This window comes from Coptis chinensis, chromosome 4, assembly GCF_015680905.1.
Source record: "Coptis chinensis isolate HL-2020 chromosome 4, ASM1568090v1, whole genome shotgun sequence".
Lineage (NCBI taxonomy): Eukaryota > Viridiplantae > Streptophyta > Magnoliopsida > Ranunculales > Ranunculaceae > Coptis > Coptis chinensis.
In genome coordinates, this window is record NC_141459.1 from 70,511,871 (window position 1) to 70,531,030 (window position 19,160).

At 39.7% G+C, this 19,160-nt stretch overlaps 2 protein-coding genes across 2 annotated transcripts; both read left to right on the top strand.

Moving 5' to 3' along the window:
• The first annotated feature begins 9,258 nt into the window (after positions 1-9,258).
• LOC147504617 (uncharacterized) lies at positions 9,259-10,097 on the top strand. The gene has a single exon (XM_086604077.1). The coding sequence runs from the start codon at positions 9,301-9,303 to the stop codon at positions 9,979-9,981; it is 681 nt and encodes a 226-aa protein (XP_086460203.1). The 5' UTR covers positions 9,259-9,300; the 3' UTR covers positions 9,982-10,097.
• A 4,868-nt stretch (positions 10,098-14,965) lies between these two features.
• Positions 14,966-16,450, top strand: LOC147504618 (uncharacterized). The gene has a single exon (XM_086605283.1). It carries the CDS (start codon positions 14,966-14,968, stop codon positions 16,448-16,450), a length of 1,485 nt encoding a protein of 494 aa, XP_086461409.1.
• The last annotated feature ends 2,710 nt before the right edge of the window (positions 16,451-19,160 follow it).

Genomic DNA, 19,160 nt, shown 5'->3' on the forward strand with positions numbered 1-19,160 from the left:
TTGTAAGCGAATGCATTTCCAGTTACTGATATTATTACATTAATATTTTCTCTCGGGTTTGAGCGTATGCAAACATTCTCTCAACTTCTTCTCACTTTATATGGAGTGTTTATTCAGGTGCTAATAAGGACTTTGTAGAAGTTAGAGTAGGCCAAGGAGACCTTCCAATATCCAAATGTCATGTGTTTTTTTCTGAGCCAAAAGTCTTATTATCGCCACAGAGAGGTTCAAAAAAATGACAAGCCAAAAAACATAAAAAATTAAAGAAAATAAACTAAAACAAAAACAAAACGAGAATAGCGTTCACAGAAAGAACCAAAATAAATCCAGGTATCACCATACACACTAGGTTTGCTGTTTGGGCACAAGAATAAGAAGAAACGTTATAAATTGGACGATCCAATCTCATATATTTAGGTTCTGACATCATTTTCTGTCAAAATTCATGTCTTGCAGTTACATTCATATGTAGTCAATGGGTATATATGATGTATAAGACTGGAAATTAAGGGTGTGTTTGTTATGATGGAAACACTATGGAAAGGAAGGGAAAATAAGAGTGGTCCACCTTTTCTATAGTTTTTAAGGTGTTTGTTTACCTATGGAAAGAAAATGGGCTTTTCCATATGGAAACAAAATTATGGAAATGGAAAAGGTTTTGTGTCCTTAGCTAACCCCTGAAATGTTTGTGGAAAGGAAAGGAAAGGAAATAGATAGCTAGGGACTTAGGGTGTGTTTGTTATGATGGAAACACTATGGAAAGGAAAGGAAAATAAGAGTGGTCCACTTTTTCCATAGTTTTTAAGGCGTTTGTTTACCCATAGAAAGGAAATGGGCTTTTCCATATGGAAACAAATGGAAAAGGTTTTGTGTCCTTAGCTAACCCACTACACCAGAAATGGCCAAAAACGACGGTTAAATCCGTCTTAAATCGAGATTTACGACGGGAAATGGTGTTCCAGTCTCCGTCGCAAATAGGGCTGTCGTTAATATTAACGACGGGAATGAGTGTGGTAAGTTGAATTAGAACTGCGACGGGCTTGAGACAGTTTATGCCGTCGTTAAATATAAGACACTCAAAACCGTCGTATATATGTTTTCCACATTTTCAAAACTGGAACTCTACCAACCGTCGTAAATTTGTGTCCTTAGTTTAGGACAAGCATTTCCGTCGTACAAGTTTAGGTAATTTTTTTTTAATTTTTTTTTTTTTTTTTTTTTTTTGTAGAATCTATTTTTCTAGACCCCCACCTGATTTAAGGTTTCTCAGATGATAAAATCAATTAGTCAAACAACATACTAAAACAACACATTCAAAAAAATTGATATATACATTGATAATTTCCAATTTACAATATTTTTCAAGCTTATGATTGCCAACAACTAGGCTTTCAAAGTATACAAAGAAGAATAAGAACATAATGAAAAAAACAATTTGAAATTCCTATCTTCATCATCTTTGCATGCACATTTTGTTCTTTCGTGTGAATCACATAGCCTTTCATGACGGTGCTTGACTTTTAGAGTTTTCTAGGAGCTAGCCCACATAGAGGAAAACAACACGGCAAGAGCATTATCAATCCGGCGCCACTCCACACGAGAAGTGAGTTCACAAGAGTTGACTTCATTCAATTCATTTTCGTCTTTCGAATGAAACCGAAAGTTATTGTACAAGACTACTTATGGCCATATCCAACTTTTTTGGCCGCCAAGATCCAACTTCTCTTGGTAAAGCTAGCCTAACATGGGCGAAACTGCGCAGGTATATCTTAGTTGTTGATGTACCTTTACATAAGATAACCATACTCTTATAGATGTCTTTTCTAAGTCAAGTACCACATGCAACAACTATGAAGTTTGTACCAAATTCTCATATCACAACCACGTGCAAAGCTTCTTAATAAATATGCATAGTCTAAATTCATGTCCACTTAGCAACCACGTCACCACATAAATAAAAGGTCTAAACGAAACAATTAATTATTAAACACAAACAATCCCAGCCCTCTGTATACAACAAAGTATAAAGAGGCTCTGTAGGGAGAAAATAGAATGTAAAGAAACACCAACAAAGTCGACAAAACAACTTTCCAAGCAAGCTATAAGCGGATCGATTAAATTTGTTTAAGTGTAGTGTGTGGCAAGCTATTCCAAATAAAGCGTCTATCAACACCATCGGCATGCCCCGTATTCCTTTCAAGCGACATAACGCATTGAATTGCAAACTGAGTAACAAAAGCTAATCACAGACTAATCACACACTTGCATAGTATTTCTAGAATAAACTAATGCACATTGGCTTGGAAATGAGAAAGGGAAAGCATGCAGATCAAGAAGTGCCTACTATAAAATAAAACTACATAGAAACTTGCAGCTTAGATGATGAGAATTAGTTATAGCAAGCCTTACTTGAAAGATAGACCAAGGTCATAGTCACTTGATTGGAAAACACGTCTAAGAGAATCTTTGAAAACAGAATGACCAAAGCTTTCTGCCAACACGACAAGGCCCCCAGTTCTTTCAACTGCAACTTTCAGTTCGGCCCGGACCCCACTGGAAAAGAATATGCCGATTGTGGTGAGGATATCCAGTATGAATCTAGATCTGGAAAAGGATCATCTACAAACTTACATATAAGCATGTAAGTAACTCTTTTCTCGAAGTGGAGTTTCACAACCAATCAAACTACAAAATACAAATAATAAAGTACTTTTATCAATGATATCAACAAACTTTTTAGCCAAGATGTGGCTAGGAAAAAATTACCGATCAAGAGCACAAGCAAACACATCCGAACATGACCTTGGTTCACAAGCTGCTTTGAAAGTCCCTCAAGTAAAACTTAACGACTTTATGATAAAAGGGAGAAGAATCTTTATCAAGGTCCTTGTGCGAAGCTAATTGGTTCAGATAGACTCTTAGACACAATCTGCAATTGTTATTTATTCCATAAGTGAATCAATAAGCCTCCATATATTAATCAATAATGAATTCATTCCCAACAAAATCCTTAAGAGGGGCATATTCAAACAACAGAGTAAACAAGGACAAAGACTTTTTGTGCATTTGATCCCAAGTATAACAAAAGGCTTTACAGTCAAGGATGTATATACAAACACGAGTAGAAAGAATATACTCCATCTATCTCATGGTTTAGTAAGGGAGGGAAAGTTTATTGAGAGTTTCTTGATTGTTTTGTCTTTTTTTATCCTTTTCTCTTGTCTTTACACTTACATTTGATTGATTAAAAGAGAAACTTTATTACTAATGAAATACAATAGAGAAATCACATTTCAACTTTAACGATTAAAGAGAAGTAGAGAACCACTATGACAACTAGACAAGAGTGGTGAAGTTCAATGGCAGTGATGATGATGGTGGTTGTGGTAGTATATAGGTGGTGCCGATGGTTAAGAGTTGGTAATGGGATTGGTCAATGGTGATGTAGACAAAGTCACGGGAGTAGTAGAGTAGCAGCTTTTCTGGTGGTGGGGTGGAAAAAGTGCCACTCGTGATGATGGTGTTGGTTTGAGCAGCCAAGTGATGGTATTGTGATGGCATAGGTGATGGTGGGAATGGTATACTACTAGTTTGAGTGGGAAGATGATGCGCTAGTGAGTTGTTTGTTGGTAGGGTAATGGTAGAAATGTGAAAAGATTAAATTTTTGTACTTTCTAAAAGTATTTCTATAGTTTTAAAAAGTAAAACCTCAAACCACAAAATCTTGAACCACATTTAAACACGCTTCTTAACGTTAAAATGTGAAGAGCTTGAGTTCTCGTATCCAAAAGGGCACCAAACCTTGAGCTAATTTGTGTGGATGCATCCCATTTTGGATGTCCCAATCATTGAAGCGGAACCCAAGATAGAAAAAAAAAATGTATCAACCTCCCATATATAGACCCCCTTTGGTATCTTATTCATGCACATGTTCTTACTCACCCTTGGGTGATCGATCTCCAAGCGTTATATCTCAAACAAGATTTTCAACCCACTACCAACCTTGAACTTCACAAGTTTAGAGAACTATTCGTTATAAGTAATGAAGCCTCCCCACAAGGTATGTCCATAAGAAAAATAAAGACACAAAGTGTAACATTCTCAACCCGGTCGAATCTCGTCATATTACGTTTTCCTAGCCAACAAAAAAAAAGCGGAAAAGGAGAGATGATACACACATTTTGTCCAGGAATCATGTGATAAAAATGACACATACCATTATACAATATGCCTCCATGTATAACTTATTTCATGTCATTCACGTGACATAATTTGTATCAAGCTCTAACCGAGGAAAAGTAGGCTTTGTCGTTAAAATTATGTATCGACCTACTCAAAATACAAGTAACCAATGGCTCTTATAATCTAACAGATACTTGATAGGAAATTCTGTTACTCATTTAATTTAGTACTAACAATTCATATAATAAGCTGTTGTTGGTGGAGTTTGGGCAGCACAAACACAGGCGATTGGTGAAAAGGGAATTACGGAACTGCAAAGGGGGATGAGAGCCTGATGAAAAATCCTATTACTTATTCTTACCTATACAGTTTCTACCCACTCTTTGAGGAGAGTTCTAATGGTGATATCATTCATTTCATAAAGTGATTTCAGTTTGCCAAGAACATTACAGACTTCTAGAGTAGAGAGTTCTAGATTTTTTGGAACCGTGGGAAGGATCAATCCTTACATTGACATCGCTACTTCTAGATAATTTTGGTCGACCAGGGACAAATGTGTCACTCCTGATGTTCAAATTTCGGTTAACAAGCCTGAAATTTCAGATTTCTTGATGTCAGAAAAGTCCCCTGAATCACAAAATATTATGTCAACAACTTGTGTCGATCGTCGGGGGATTTTATAGATCATTGAGACGGACATGTTTCTCCCAAGATCTCGAGAGGCGTCGGTTGTAGCATTGGCTGAAGTCGATTCACGAACTTTCATACTAGTTCGTACTTCACGGTTATTTGAGCCCTCGTGTTTGCTAATGCATTGCTGCAAGAACGAATTGTTTCAAAGGTACGATTAATTGCTTTACGTGTTCCAATAGCTTGGCTATAACGTCTACTTCCGGCATATATCATTGGGAGATTGGAAGTATAATTCAAGATATCACTCGGATTTTCTTGATCCCGGAGAACATAAACAAAGGCAAAGCTCGTGGTTCAATCCTTCTAAGCAGGGGAGAAGGATGTGAGTGCCACTCATGAAGTCATCCTTTTAATCCCCTTTCCCCGGTGAAGGTCGCGAACCCGAACCCAAAACCTTGTGCCGAACAAGGTTTGACCAAAGACACCACTATAGGTTTATAAAAGTTTTTATCCTTAACTTTATGCACCAAGCAACATTCTGAGTGACTCCTTATTCGGTGGCGACCCTTCCTCAAGCCGAGCTCGAGTGCTAGCCGTAACCTTTATAAAAATCTATACCAAATGCCGAACCGCACGATCGTAAGATTACCATCTCTATCTGAAACCTTTAAGCCCCACATCAACTGATGGAGAGGGCTAGGCGAGCCAAGCCAATAGAGACTCGTATGAGAACACGTTATTAGAGAAGGATTCATCAAATGGATCCCAGTAGAAAATTTTCTCTTTTACAATGTAGTGAGAAACACTATAATTGAAACTCCGCTCTCTTAGCCAATAAAAGATTAACATATTGAGGAAGAAAAAATTTGTGACTTATAAATTTAATAATCTTTGATATTGTTTTAACCCGGTCGTGGGGTCCCTGGCGGCTTAGCTAGCTGTTTTGACAAGTGACAATGTCTTGAGTGCAAAGGGAGGCTGAAGGAGGGACAGAAGGTTCACCCTGTCAAAAGAAATTCTCACCTTGAGAACAAGGACGTACTAACGGGCCACCCTATCCCACCTCCCCTTTTCTAGATAAGTGGATATTCAAACTTCTCTCTAACAATTAGCATACTCACTTGAGCATGTAAAAACTTGTTCTTGACTATTTAGCCTTTCTCCATTACACCTATCATGCATGGCGTGCCTATGTTGTTATGGTTGACCACACTCAACAAAAGAATGATTAAACCCATCGACCCAACCCATCAGCGGCCCGTGGGAAAAACAACGATTACTATATTGAGGCGCCAAATCATATATCTCAAGGAAGAGTAGAGAGAGCCCAAAACTGTGTCGACAAATTAATGAAGGAGTTTATTCACTTTTTTTTCAACAACAGGGAGCTCCCTCGAGTCCACAACGTCATTTTCAAATTTGTATTAGGTATTTCTTGAAAATCAATATCTTAAAAAAACACTTCGTCTTTCCAAGTTTTCATTTCATGTACAACCGGATACTAGTTTTAAGTTAATCCTCATTAATCTATCCACAAAAGAATAATAACATATCTAAAATTAGGAAAGAACAAAAAAAAAAAGTTACCTTGAAGTGAACACGTAGAGCAGACCCTCTAGCCTTGCAAGCTGAAAATAAAGTAAACATCATAATATATATATATGAAACCCTAGACTGGAAATTGGGGTTTAGAAATTGAGGTCCTGAAAAAAAAAAGCCACGAAAATTGATGATAGAGAGAGGGGAATACCAAAACTTTAGAGAGAGATGAGCCCATACCGATTTGAGTATACAACACAAACTTTTCTCTATTCTAAACTTTTCACATACATCTAAACAATAGTTTTCTCAATGAACATTAGAAAAGTTCCATAAAAAGAAAGAAAATAAAATATACACAAACTCTCTCTCGAGAAGCTAATTAGGAAAAAAAACACAACAAATAGGAATTATCTCTGTTTTTTCCAATATTTTCCATTTTTGCAAACCACAAAATCCTAAGCTAAGCAAAAATCTCATCGACCATTAAATCTGTAAATTGCAAGGTGGAGAAGAATAAAGTAGGGGTTAAAATGTTGTGTCGGCCAAATGGATCGTCTTAGAAAACAAAATAGACAAAAAAAAACTCCCAATGTGTACATTTTGCTCAAATCTCTCTCAAAATAAATCAAATTCTCTCAAATCTCTAGCTTATCTCTCTCTCCAAAAATCTCAAACGCACTCATCTTCCATATCACAACCTAACTGAATTATTGATGATCTCTCGCGAACCAAAGAACGCCTCGGAACCAATCAATACAGTTCTTCTTAAAAGAATCAACTGTAACATTGTATTTCTCTTTGTATCACGTTGTAAACCGACGGTCCGTCAACACATATTAGAACTCAACCATTCAATAATCTCCACCATTTCCGACAATTCAAGTTTCATCATAGCAAACACTCATACAATGCATGTGTCTATGTATCATTTCTTCACATTTCAACAATTCAACCCATACTAAAATGAAAGCATTCAAGAAAACTCACCATTTTCGACAATCGATTTCTCCTCTTAGCATTCTTTTTAGCAAGCAAATCTTTTTTTGAGCTCTCCTTCTCACTATCTTCCAATTACCGTCACAAAACCGCAGCAGAAGCCTAAAAAATCCAAAACCAACTAAAAAAAACCCTTCATTTTCAACACAAACATAGGATTAAACACAATGGGCAGTCATAATATGAGCTCAAATCATGAAAAAAACATACTTTACCTTGTGTGTTTTCATTTTATAACCTTTAGCTGCAAAAACGATTGAAAGAAGGGGTGTTTTGAGGTGGAGAAAGTTTGATGGGAAGAACTGGGTGAAACCGAAAATGCTTTTGTGAAGAAGTAAGATTCAAGGAAAGGGTTTTGTTGTGAGAGAGTGAGAAATGGAAGGAACGAGAGTTTTGGAGTGAAGGAAGTGAGGAAGGGAAGAAGTTGAGTGAACACTTGAGAGAGAGATGTAGCTCTTACCGATTTGAGAGAGACTTGAAGCTCTCCTTTGTTAAATCACTCCGCCAAAGCTTTACTTCAGTAGCCCTCCCACCAAAGCCCCTCAATTTCCTTACACTAGGGTTAGGGTTCTTGAAAAAAAAAATATATTGAAGCGGGATAGTGACATATTGGGCTCACTTTCCTCCGAAAAATTCATCTACGACGGTCACGAAAAATGGGAAAGACAATAAATCTCGTCTCTAATTTGGGACGATAACTAATGTCCTCAGTAGTCAGCCTTAGTTAACCTAAACAACAAATACGACAAGGTCCAAACAATTTAGGACGGCATTTCTCATTCTTAATTTGAGACGGGGTATATAGTCCTTAGAGTGTGTCCTATTTCCAGAATTCTGGTGTAGTGACCCCTGAAAATTTTGTGGAAAGGAAAGGAAAGGAAATAGATAGATAGGGACTTACTACTAATACACTCCACTCAACAATACAATTATTCCTTTCCATAGCTTTTGCAAACAAACATGATTATTCCTTTCCCCAGTTTACCAAACACATACCATTTAAAATTATTTCTTTTCCATTCCATTACATTCCATAGTGGACCACCCATTTTATTTCCTTTCCTTTCCACGAGTTAAAATTTAACAAACACACCAAGGATATCTTATAGGAGAAAAGAAAACATTCAAATAAGATCAAAATAAAACATTTTTTTATATTCTTCTTTAACTACTTTGCTTTCCTTACGAGAGATGCATAAGCTGGTAGGTCGTTTAACAAGATAACAAAGAAAGCATCTTTTCGCTATAAATTAGCCATGTGGAACGAGAATCTAATCACTTAAAAACTTAGACTAACCAGAATGGTAGACTTATCACTCCAGGACCTCTAGAGGAGATAAACTGAAACAGTAGATCCTAAATAAACAAATGGCAGTATAAGTTTCGAACCAAGAATTGAAACATAGAGGGATCCCAAACATAAGTGCATATATGTACAATGTACTCTGTTTACCTCATCCAGAGGCTGAATCTGTTTGGGTCTTCTCCACTCAGTAGGAGGGCCACTCTATCGTCTTTCATGCCTCCCGCTCTTGTATTTTAGATCCACTTTGCTGATAAGTGGGGGTACTTGCAGGGTATTATCCCCCCATTAATACATTGATCTCTAAAATGGAGAAAATGCACATTGCAACTACGTGCAGACCAATAAAGACAGGGTCAGCTCTTTAATCACAAAGAAACACGCATCTAAAGCTATAGTCCTTATTCTTCACATCTAGATGTAAGAATCATAGAACAGCAGGAAGCAATTGGAAAAAGATTTTGTTATCCGTCATAATTCATAATATGCATGGTTTTAAAAGGCACAGTTGATTCATAAAAACAAACTTGTCAGACACATTTCAGTGGAATTTTGAGTTTTGGCAGGGGTAAATAAGGCAAGTGTTATGGAAAACAAAACTTTGTCTTGGATAGAAAATAAGGAAACCGAGAAAATAAATATACATGGAGAAACATATACAGTCTCTGCTAAACCGTCTATCATGTGCATCCCTCACAATTGCAACCATCACATTAATTTACCTCCTCTCACAAACCCCAGAAACATGTCTCACCAATTCCCAAATCCATTTCCCAAAATCCTCCTGCGACTCAACCCACCGTGAACTAGTCTCCATCGAAAAAAAGAACAAAAGAATCTGGTCAACCCACGACTGGAGAAAAAAAGTCAATTCATTCACACAACTCTTTACCGAATTCCAAACTTTAGGATACCTAAATAACCAATCAAAAGTAGTATGTGTATCAGCTGGTCCGGGTCAAGAAGTAATGGCATTATCGGAAATTGGTTTAATTGATGTTACTGGTATTGAATTAATTGATTCACCACCTTTAGTTAGTAGAGCTGATCCACATAACCTTCCATTTTTTGATGGGGTTTTTGATTTTGGGTTTACTTGTCGTTTCGCTCAAGCATTGTTTCCTTTTAGATTTGTTTCTGAGTTGGAAAGGACAGTTAGAGTGGGTGGTGTTTGTGTTATTGTTATTGAAGATTGTTGTGATGATGATTTCAGTGATGTTATAAAGTTGTTTAGACAATCCAGTTTTGTTAGTGCGAATAATGTTAGTTTGTTTGGTTTGAAAATGACTAGGATTATTATGAGGAGAGTAACTAGTCCTCCTTGAATTTGTTCAAGTAATATGAGTTTACATTGTTGTAACGTTTGTGTATAAAATTTGGATGGTTCTGAATATTTGGTTTTGTGGTTAAGTTGTTATTGAAGTTTTGTTTTGTTTTTTTATTGATATTCTTGACATTTAGATTTTATGCTGGCGTATTGATTGTTGTTTAGAATGCATGATGCTGTTCATTTAATTTGTTTACTAGAGAAATGTTTTAGAAATAGAGTACGAAAGCCATGTAGATGTACTGGCCCTAGAGGGCATTGTTTGGGGTGTCGGCAATGTCCTTGCTAGAACTAATAGTGTGGCAAGAACGACTAAGAGGATTACCAAAAAAATTCTTGTGGGTAAGAGCAGCATTGGCACCATTTGGAGAGTTGGAGAGTTGGAATTGTGGAGGATGTTTTGTGAACTTCAAGAGAGATGTTAGGATTGGTTAGGGGATAATGCTAGAATTAGATTATGGGTGAATATGGTTGGTGGAGAGATATTTGTTTTTGAAATCTTGAAACTCTATGCTATCTCAGTCCTTACAAATGACACCATTAGACATCATGTGGTTACAGAATGAGCATCTCGTGTGGGATTTAGGCATTCCCAACGCCATGGAACATAGGGTTATCTTGCGAGTATTGCTGCACTCTTTGGGTGGCTCTTTTTGGGTGGCTGGGATTGAATTTAGGCCGGGAGATTCTCTTCCTTTTTTTTTTTTTTTTTTTTTTTGTTTGAGACTGAGCAGTGATTGTTGATTGAATTATAGGCAAGAACGGGAGATTCTCTTCTACCTTCTGCTTTGCAGTATGTTCATTCTCCTTTGCTACACTTCGCGTAAATCTGATCCCTAATTTTCCTAACACCTTTCTTTGCATTTACAAGTTCCTTATCAAGTCTGTTTCATTATATGATGTGTCACACAAGATGAGATTTTGGTCTTTGATAGTTTAATTATGAGATAGTCTTTCTTTATTGTTGTCCGCTGCTTCTGTCAGATGGGAAATCGATTAGGCATACTCGTATTCACCTAGGAGGTTTGGTGTTACTTCATCCGTCAGTCATGGGTGGAAACAACCATCTAGGTTTCTTATGAAATTGGCTGTAAGAGAAGATAAGCTTGTTGCTGCAGTTTATTTTGGGCTTTTGAGGGTTACAATTTGTTGGGAGAGGTGAGAATTAGCAATAAAACAGATGCAGAATTGAAAGACTGCAGATAGAGAATGAGATTGTCAGAACAAAAAACATTGAGCACTGAGGTCTGAGGTTTATAAAATAATATTTGCAGAAAGTGTTCAGCTAAATTGGTTGTACCCTATAGCGTCGAATCCGTCGATTTTGTGTGTTATGCTTGGGACTACCTATGATTTATGTTAGGTATGTGATGTCATAGTGAGGTTAACAACCACGTTATTGACGTATCTTTCTAGACGAAGGGATTGAATTGGTTTTTATACAAACTACAAAGGGTAAAGAAGTTTGGAGGATATAGAGTTTCTTTGAAGACAAGTGAAATGACTTGTAAAAGTAAATGCAGACATATAGTGTTTGCCTGGTTGATATGTTGATCTGTCCACTTTGTGTTTGTGCCAGAAGTGTACACTCTGTAAGAGTCAATTGGACACCAGTACCAGTAACAACAATTATGATAATGGTAGTAACATCACCAAAAAATAATACCATATGCTTGTCACAGTGCAGGATAGATCTATTCTTGCTTAGGTGACTCCAATCTTGATTTGACATGCTTTTTACTGCTCTGCAGACTAGGCACTAGGCAAAATCTCTAGAATCTGCAACTCCCCTGCCTTTGTCAAGCTTCATACGTGAAACTACTATGTGCTTTTTGAGACAAAATCTGAACACTGAAGTGAGCTGAAGTCTTTGAATCTGTCTGAACTTGCAGATGCGCAATACGATAAAGATTTCTAAGATGTGTGGGCAGCAAAATCTCTAGAATGTGCAATCCCCTGCGTTAGCTGAAAGTTGTTTATATTCATACATTATAGTAGAACACGACTTTTGACAGAGTTCTGGAAAATTCAATTTTAGGTTAGACTGATACAATTACAGGTTTTGACTTGCTTCTTCTTAGGAACGGAGAGGTATTGCCTCCCTTTAGTTTGGGTTCTGTATTTCCAGTGTAGAGGAAGTAATATGGATATTCATGTTCCTAATGGTCTAACCGCCATTATTTGTGATTGAAGTATTTGTTTGGGTTGTAATTTAAAAGAAGTTCAATTCTTCCATGACTAGATTAGTTTTTCACTGGTTGCATTTAGAAGCAGTGGTTGCTATAAAAGTAAACTCAGGAAGTCAGATGAAATATTTTAAACTGGTTTACCAGAGGAGCAACCGGCAACGTACGTGATCAAGATTTCTAGCGGGTGTTGGTCCATATGGCTGTTGAGGCAGTTCTTGTTTTGGTTTTACCTTGCTTTTCAGGTTGTTCAGTCCATGTCATGGACGGTGAAAAGATCTTTCCCGCCAAAAAGATTCATGTCAATTCAAGCTGGTTGACGACTTGACGTTACTTGTTAATAATAATTGTATTTTCTGTCATTCCTTAGTGATATATACAATTTGTGTGTGGTGAATGAAGGATTGTATTCATATGGTGGATCAGGAGTATTTGTTCCAAAATTGGTACTGGGCTACTAGCCTACTAGCCGATATCTAGTTGAAGACTCGAAGTTATGTGTGTTGATGAGATTTTACTGAGATACACGAACTTATAGTGATGAAAATATAATTTTTTAGTTCTCTTTAGATTTGGGTCAGAGATGTAGAACAATTCTCCTACCCTGTATCTCTTACTGTCAGAGTTTGGGATACGGAGAATTAGGAATCTCTTACTGTCAGAGTTTGGGATACGGAGAATTAGGAAGGTGTAAATGAGCTAAATAAATCATAGCCTTAACAGGACTAATTGATGCTACAGTTATTTCTCAAGTTCTTCTACATCACTATGGTAACTAGAGAGTTTTGTTGTTTAATCCTTTGCATAGCAAGTGTCCGCACGTATATGAGTGAAATCTTTTAGCTAAATGAGGATAATTAGCGAATTAGAAATGAAAAGTTGAAAAGAAAACGACCCAAATATTTTAGTTAACATTGTGTAGTAGGAGGCGATTTCTTAAATGTACCCGTTTCTGATTTATTTGACATTACTGGCCTCCTGGTTATGTCGTATAGATCACTGCTTAATATCTGATTCGACTTATTTGTTAATTAAGTAGAATTTTTATGAAGAACAGATAGCACTGAAGAAATTCGCGTACATTCAGCGCAATTGAACTCAATCTCGTGTTGACATCCCTATAGCATCCCTGTAAACATTGTTGTTTCACGTGTTCTAGACACTTTCTTTTTATTGGTGGAGTGCATTGAACGCATAGCAGCTTACAAGGGGTGCCTCAATTTAGAACATTCAAAACCTACTCTCATAGTCTCATGGGAGTCATACTCTTAGGTTGTATTTTGTAAACTTCATTTCATCAATCAAGATTTCTGTTCTTAAGGCAGCCAGTGGTGTTTGGTACAGTAAAAGTATGTTGTTGAAATCTTGAAGATCAGAACATCTGAGAATTAGGGGAAGAATTTAAGCTGTGTTTATTAGCCAACTTCGATCTTTGGACATATTTGGTTGCGTTGAACAAGTTCGAGACTCCGAGCATCACTGTTAACAAAAGAAACCTTGATGCAACATATCTGTTGGTAGAAGAGTCCTTTACAATCTATGATGAAACTTTAATTTTGCACATTGGGAAAATAGTTAGACGCAACTCAGAAATGTTGTCTAAACTGAATTCAAGAATCTTGTGATATTAGAGCCAAGGGAAAAAGGAGAGGTCCTAATAAAACGCAGCAGAGAGGTATATGCCAATGCCACTTATAGCTTTGAGTATGATGTTTGTGGTGGCCCAATAAAATGAAGGAGACCAAATCAGCAGGATAAAGAGGGGGATGCAGGGTAATAAGATACCCCGAGAAATAGGAAAACATAACCGTGAAATCCTAGACCGCGGATATGGCATGTATACGGTAGAGATGGGGAGCCACATGATGAGAGGACAGATGGACGATCCAGATACAGAGTGTGGTGACCACATAAAGGGAAGGAGGCCAAGTCAGCGAGACAAAGAGTGGAATGCAGCATAAGAAGATAACCCGGGGAGCAAGGAAATATAACCGCGGACGTGACATATGTACGGCAGAAAGGGGAGCCACCGGATGAGAGGACAGATGGGCGATCCAGATCCTAAGGAGAAGGGGTATAAAAAAAAAGAGGATGGATATAGAAAAGAAGAGGCCACATTAGAGAAAGGGAGAACAAAGACACTGAGAGAGAGAAGGAAGAGAGAAAAAGAGAGAACTATTAAGAGATTGAGATTTTGGGTTCATACATTTAGCACTGTCTGTGGGGAGAGATAAAAGCAAGTTAGAAATGGCACCTAAGAAATAGGTAGGTAGACCGAAGAGGGTGGCGGTGCAGGAACCGATGCCAAAGGCGGTGATTGATGAAGAAGGAGATAGAAGAGAGGAGCAGAAAACAGAAGAGACGCGGCTTATGAGAGAAGAGATCGGGAGGTTAAGAGAGGAGAATGACGAGTTGAGAAGAGAGAAGGAAAGGGAAGAGGAAGAAGTAGGTAGAGAGGCAAGTGAGGACTCTGATGAGGAAGAGGATGGGTCGAATCTCGTTGAAAATCCAGTGACCGGCTTGACAATCGAATAGGTGCAAGAGATGACAGATAATGATAGGGAAGCGAACCGGCAGCAGACGAAGGGTCGTGGGGGAGCCGCTAGTCAAGTGATGGTCGAGCTAAACCGCAACCCATTAGCAGACGACATCTGGGCTTCGGAGGTCCCAAAGCGTTTCAACCAGCCTAGGTTCGAGAGGTACGATGGTAAAGGAGACCCAGCGGATCACATCCATCATTTCTGACAGCAGATGCCACTGTGACAAGAGTCTCGATATGACGGACTGTAGTGTATGATGTTCCCGGCTAGTCTAAAAGGAGGGGCGTCAGACTGGTATTACTGGTTACCAGTGGGAAGCATAAGAAATTTCCAAGAATTGGAACAGGCATTTATAGATCACTTTGTACACCAGAAAAAGCGTGTGGTGGATATCGCAGCACTATTCAATGTTCGACAAAGGTCAGCGGAGTTAGTGAGGGAATATCTATGTCGATTCAAGGTTGAGACATTGAAGGTTGAGAATCGGGATGAGAGAACCACAGTGATCGCATTTGAAAGAGGGATGTGGCCAGGAATAGGAGTACACCAGTCGGTGGCGAAGAACGAGATTGCAACCTTGCATGAACTATATTCGCGAGTGGAAAAGTATATCAGGTATAAGGACAATATACAGAAGGAGTCTAAGAGGTTAAGGAAAGCAGTGTTATCGTTGGGGAAAGACAGGGAACACCGAAAGTTGGGGGCGATCGAAAAGGAAAGCGGTGGGTACCGCGGATACCCACCAAGGGCAGAGAGAAGCCGAGAGGGGATTCGAAGGGAAAATAGAGAAAGGAAGCCATACCGCGAGATAGAAGTGATGCCGCTGAATAGACCCCTAAGCGAAATATTGTCGTTGATTAAGAACCTGCAGGGATATGAAGGGTCGCGGAACACCCCAGGAGAACTACCTGATAAACCTTTCTGCGCCTATCACCAGATACACAATCATGAGACCGACAACTATTATGCACTAAAGTGGATAGTTCAACGATTGGTGGAAAAAGGGAGGATGAGAGAGTTTGTAAGGGGAGCACAGAATGAGGAGCGTATGTCGCGCCAGGATCGTATACTAGGAACTATTAATGTGATTTTCAGTGGAGAGGTACTAAATCATAATGCTCATAGAGACTGGGTGAGAAGAACCGTGAGCATCCGGCAGATCAATGATGGGACAGACAGACCGCGACCGAGAGTAGGGGTAGTGGAGGACAGAGACAGGATCGTCTTTAATAGTGCAGACTTAGGGGCTGTGGATTCTCCCCATGAGGATGCGTTGGTCATCACAGTAGCAATGGGCAACTACCTAGTGAAGAGGGTGTTGATCGATTGTGGTAGTGTAGTGGACTTGTTGTTTAAAGGAGCTTATTTGGAAGAAATGGGGATTGATCTTAGACAATTGAAGCCTCCGCGAACTAATTTATACGGGTTCAATGGGAGTATGATGGAGCCTATGGGAGAACTCTTACTACTTATAACCACAAGACCAGTGACGGTATTTGCGCAATTTATGGTGGTAGATTCTTCTTCTCAGTACAACGCAATTTTAGGGAGGCGGTGGATTCATGAAATGAAGGCAGTTCCGTCAACATACTATCAAGTGATACGGTTTCCCACCCCAACGGGTATGTATGAAGTTCGCGGAGATCAGGTGATGGCCAAGAACAGTCACAGAGGTACAGTGAAACGGTTGATCCACGGACCTGAAGAAGAGAAATCGAATCCTAGGAAGAGGCAGACATAGCAATTACAGTGCACCTCAGTGGAGGGGGAGGAGGAGGCAATTGTGGGTCCAAAGACACTGGACGAGATTGAAGTAGTGAATATTGGAGAAGGGGAGGAAGAGAGGTTTACCGTGGTAGGGTCCAGCTTGCCGGAGGAATGGAAAAGTAAGTTAATACAATTCTTGTCAGAAAACAAAGACGTATTTGTGTGGGCGATTGAGGATGTTACGGGGTTAGTACGGGGTTAGATCCGGAGTTCGCGTGTCATTGGCTACACATGAAAGAGGATGCCAAGCCGGTGAGGCAAAGGATGTGGAGCATTAGACCGAAATATACGGAGGGCATTCGCGAGGAGGTGGCGAGGTTGAAAGGAGCCGGAATAATATGAGAAGTGGAGTTCACAGATTAGTTGTCCAATATGGTCGCAGTACCAAAAAAGAATGGCAAGGTGCGTATGTGTGTCGATTTTACAGATGTGAATGTGGAGTGCTCGAAAGATAGCTATCCCATGCCGCGGGTGGATGAATTGGTGGATAGGACAGCAGGATTCAAAATATTTTCGTTCATGGATGCATCTATGGGGTATAACCAAATCGCGATGTACGGACCGGACCAGGAGAAGACATCATTTATTGTAGAAGGCAGCACATATTGCTATACCAGGATGCCATTTGGATTAAAGAATGCTGGGGCCACTTTCCAGCGTCTGGGGAAGAAAATGTTTGAAAGCAAGATTCAGAAGAGGATTGAAATTTACATAGATGACATGGTGGAGAAAAGCATGTCGGAGGAGGAGCATTTAGAGGGATTAAGAGAGACATTCGGGATACTGTGAAAGTACAATTTGAAGCTGAACCCGGAGAAATGCACATTCGGAGTGACCACAGGAAAGTTCTTGGGCTACATTGTTACTCAGCGGGGAATAGAGGCTAATCCGGAACAGATAAGAGCTCTGGTGGAGATGCCGTCACCGCAAAATGTCAAGGAAGTGCAGTGGTTGGCAGGTAAGGTTGCGGCGTTGAATATGTTCATTTCCAAATCATCTGATAAATGTAGACCGCTGTATTGGTTACTGAGAAACACCCCAAATTTCTTGTGGATGTCAGAATGTGAGGAGGCGTTTCAAGAGTTGAAGAGGTATTTGGGTAAGGCTCCCTTGCTATCTCGACCAGAGCAGGGGGAGAAGTTGTACTTGTATATAGGGGCCACCGAGTACGCAGTTAGTTCAGTTCTTGTCCGGCTAGTCGACAGAATAGAGAAGTCGGTGTATTTTCAAAGCAAAATATTGTTGGATCCAAAAACGCAGTATAGTAGAATTGAGAGGTATGCCCTTGCATTAATTTTCTCGGCTCTAAAGCCGAAACCGTACTTCGAGTCACACTCGGTGGTGGTGGTGACTAACTTGCCTCTCAAACAAGCTTTAAGAACAGAGAAGTCAGGGAGAATGTTGAAATGGGCATTGATGCTTAGTTCGTACGAGATACAATATCAGATAAGAACCGCGGAGAAGGCACAGGCGGTAGCGGAGTTTCTGGCTGAGTTCCCCGCAGAAGATCCCACTTGGGGCAAAGAGATGGTCATGGAACCAGAGAGAGAGGGGGAGCCCGACCTACTAGACCCCTGGGATAAGAGGAATGGGTGGAGAGTATTCACAGATGGATCCGCCACGGATGCATACAGCGGCATATGAGTTGTGTTGGTCATGCCTGAGAATAACCGGATATAACAAACCATGAAACTAGGGTTCGCGGCATCAAGTAACGAAGCAGAGTATGAGGCAATGATAGCGGGATTGAAAATGGCTGAGGACTTGGGGGTGAGGGAATTGACCGTGTATTTCGATTCTAATCTAGTGGTGTGTCAGGCTAATGGGGGATTCGCTGCACGATGTCCGTGAATGGCTAGGTATTTGAAGGTGTTGCACGAAAGGTCCAGCAGGTTTGTGAAGCTCAAATTTGTACACTTGGGGCGTGGGGAGAATAAACATGCGGACGCCCTGGCGTACATGGCTGTGGCCATACCTGGGTCTGAGGAAAGAAAGATAAGGGTAGGAAGACTGGAGAGGCCAAGCACAGAGGAGGTGATAGAGGTGTGTCAGATTACAGAAGAATAAGGGGGATGGATGGGTCCCATTAAACATTTTTTAGAGGGAAAGGAAGTGGCTGATAAGAAAGAAAGAAGAAGGTTAGAACAGGCTTCTCAGAAATACGTTTTATTGGAAGGTGAGCTATACCAAAAGAACTTCAATGGGCCATTATTGAAATGCCTAGGGCCTCGGTTAGCTTTAGAGGTGCTTGCAGAATTACATGAAGGGGACTGTGGGAGCCATTCTACTGGGAGAACTACGGCACACCGATTATTGACACAAGGCTATTTCTGGCCCCACATGAAACGGAATGTAGTGGAATTCGCTAAGAAGTGTGACAAGTGTCAGAGATTTTCACAGTTGATATTCTCACCCATGGAACCTTTACACAATGTTTCAAGTCCGTGGCCTTTCGCCATGTGGGCAATGGATATCGTGGGACCATTGCCCATGGCTAGCGGCAAAAGGAGGTATATGTTGGCGGCCACGGACTACTTCACCAAATGGATAGAAGCCGTACCATTGCAATAGGTGAAGGAGACGCAGGTGATTAAATTTCTATGGGAGAACATCATATGCCGATTTGGGTTGCCATATGCAATCATTACAGACAATGGGACACAGTTCACGAGAGCAAAGGTGAC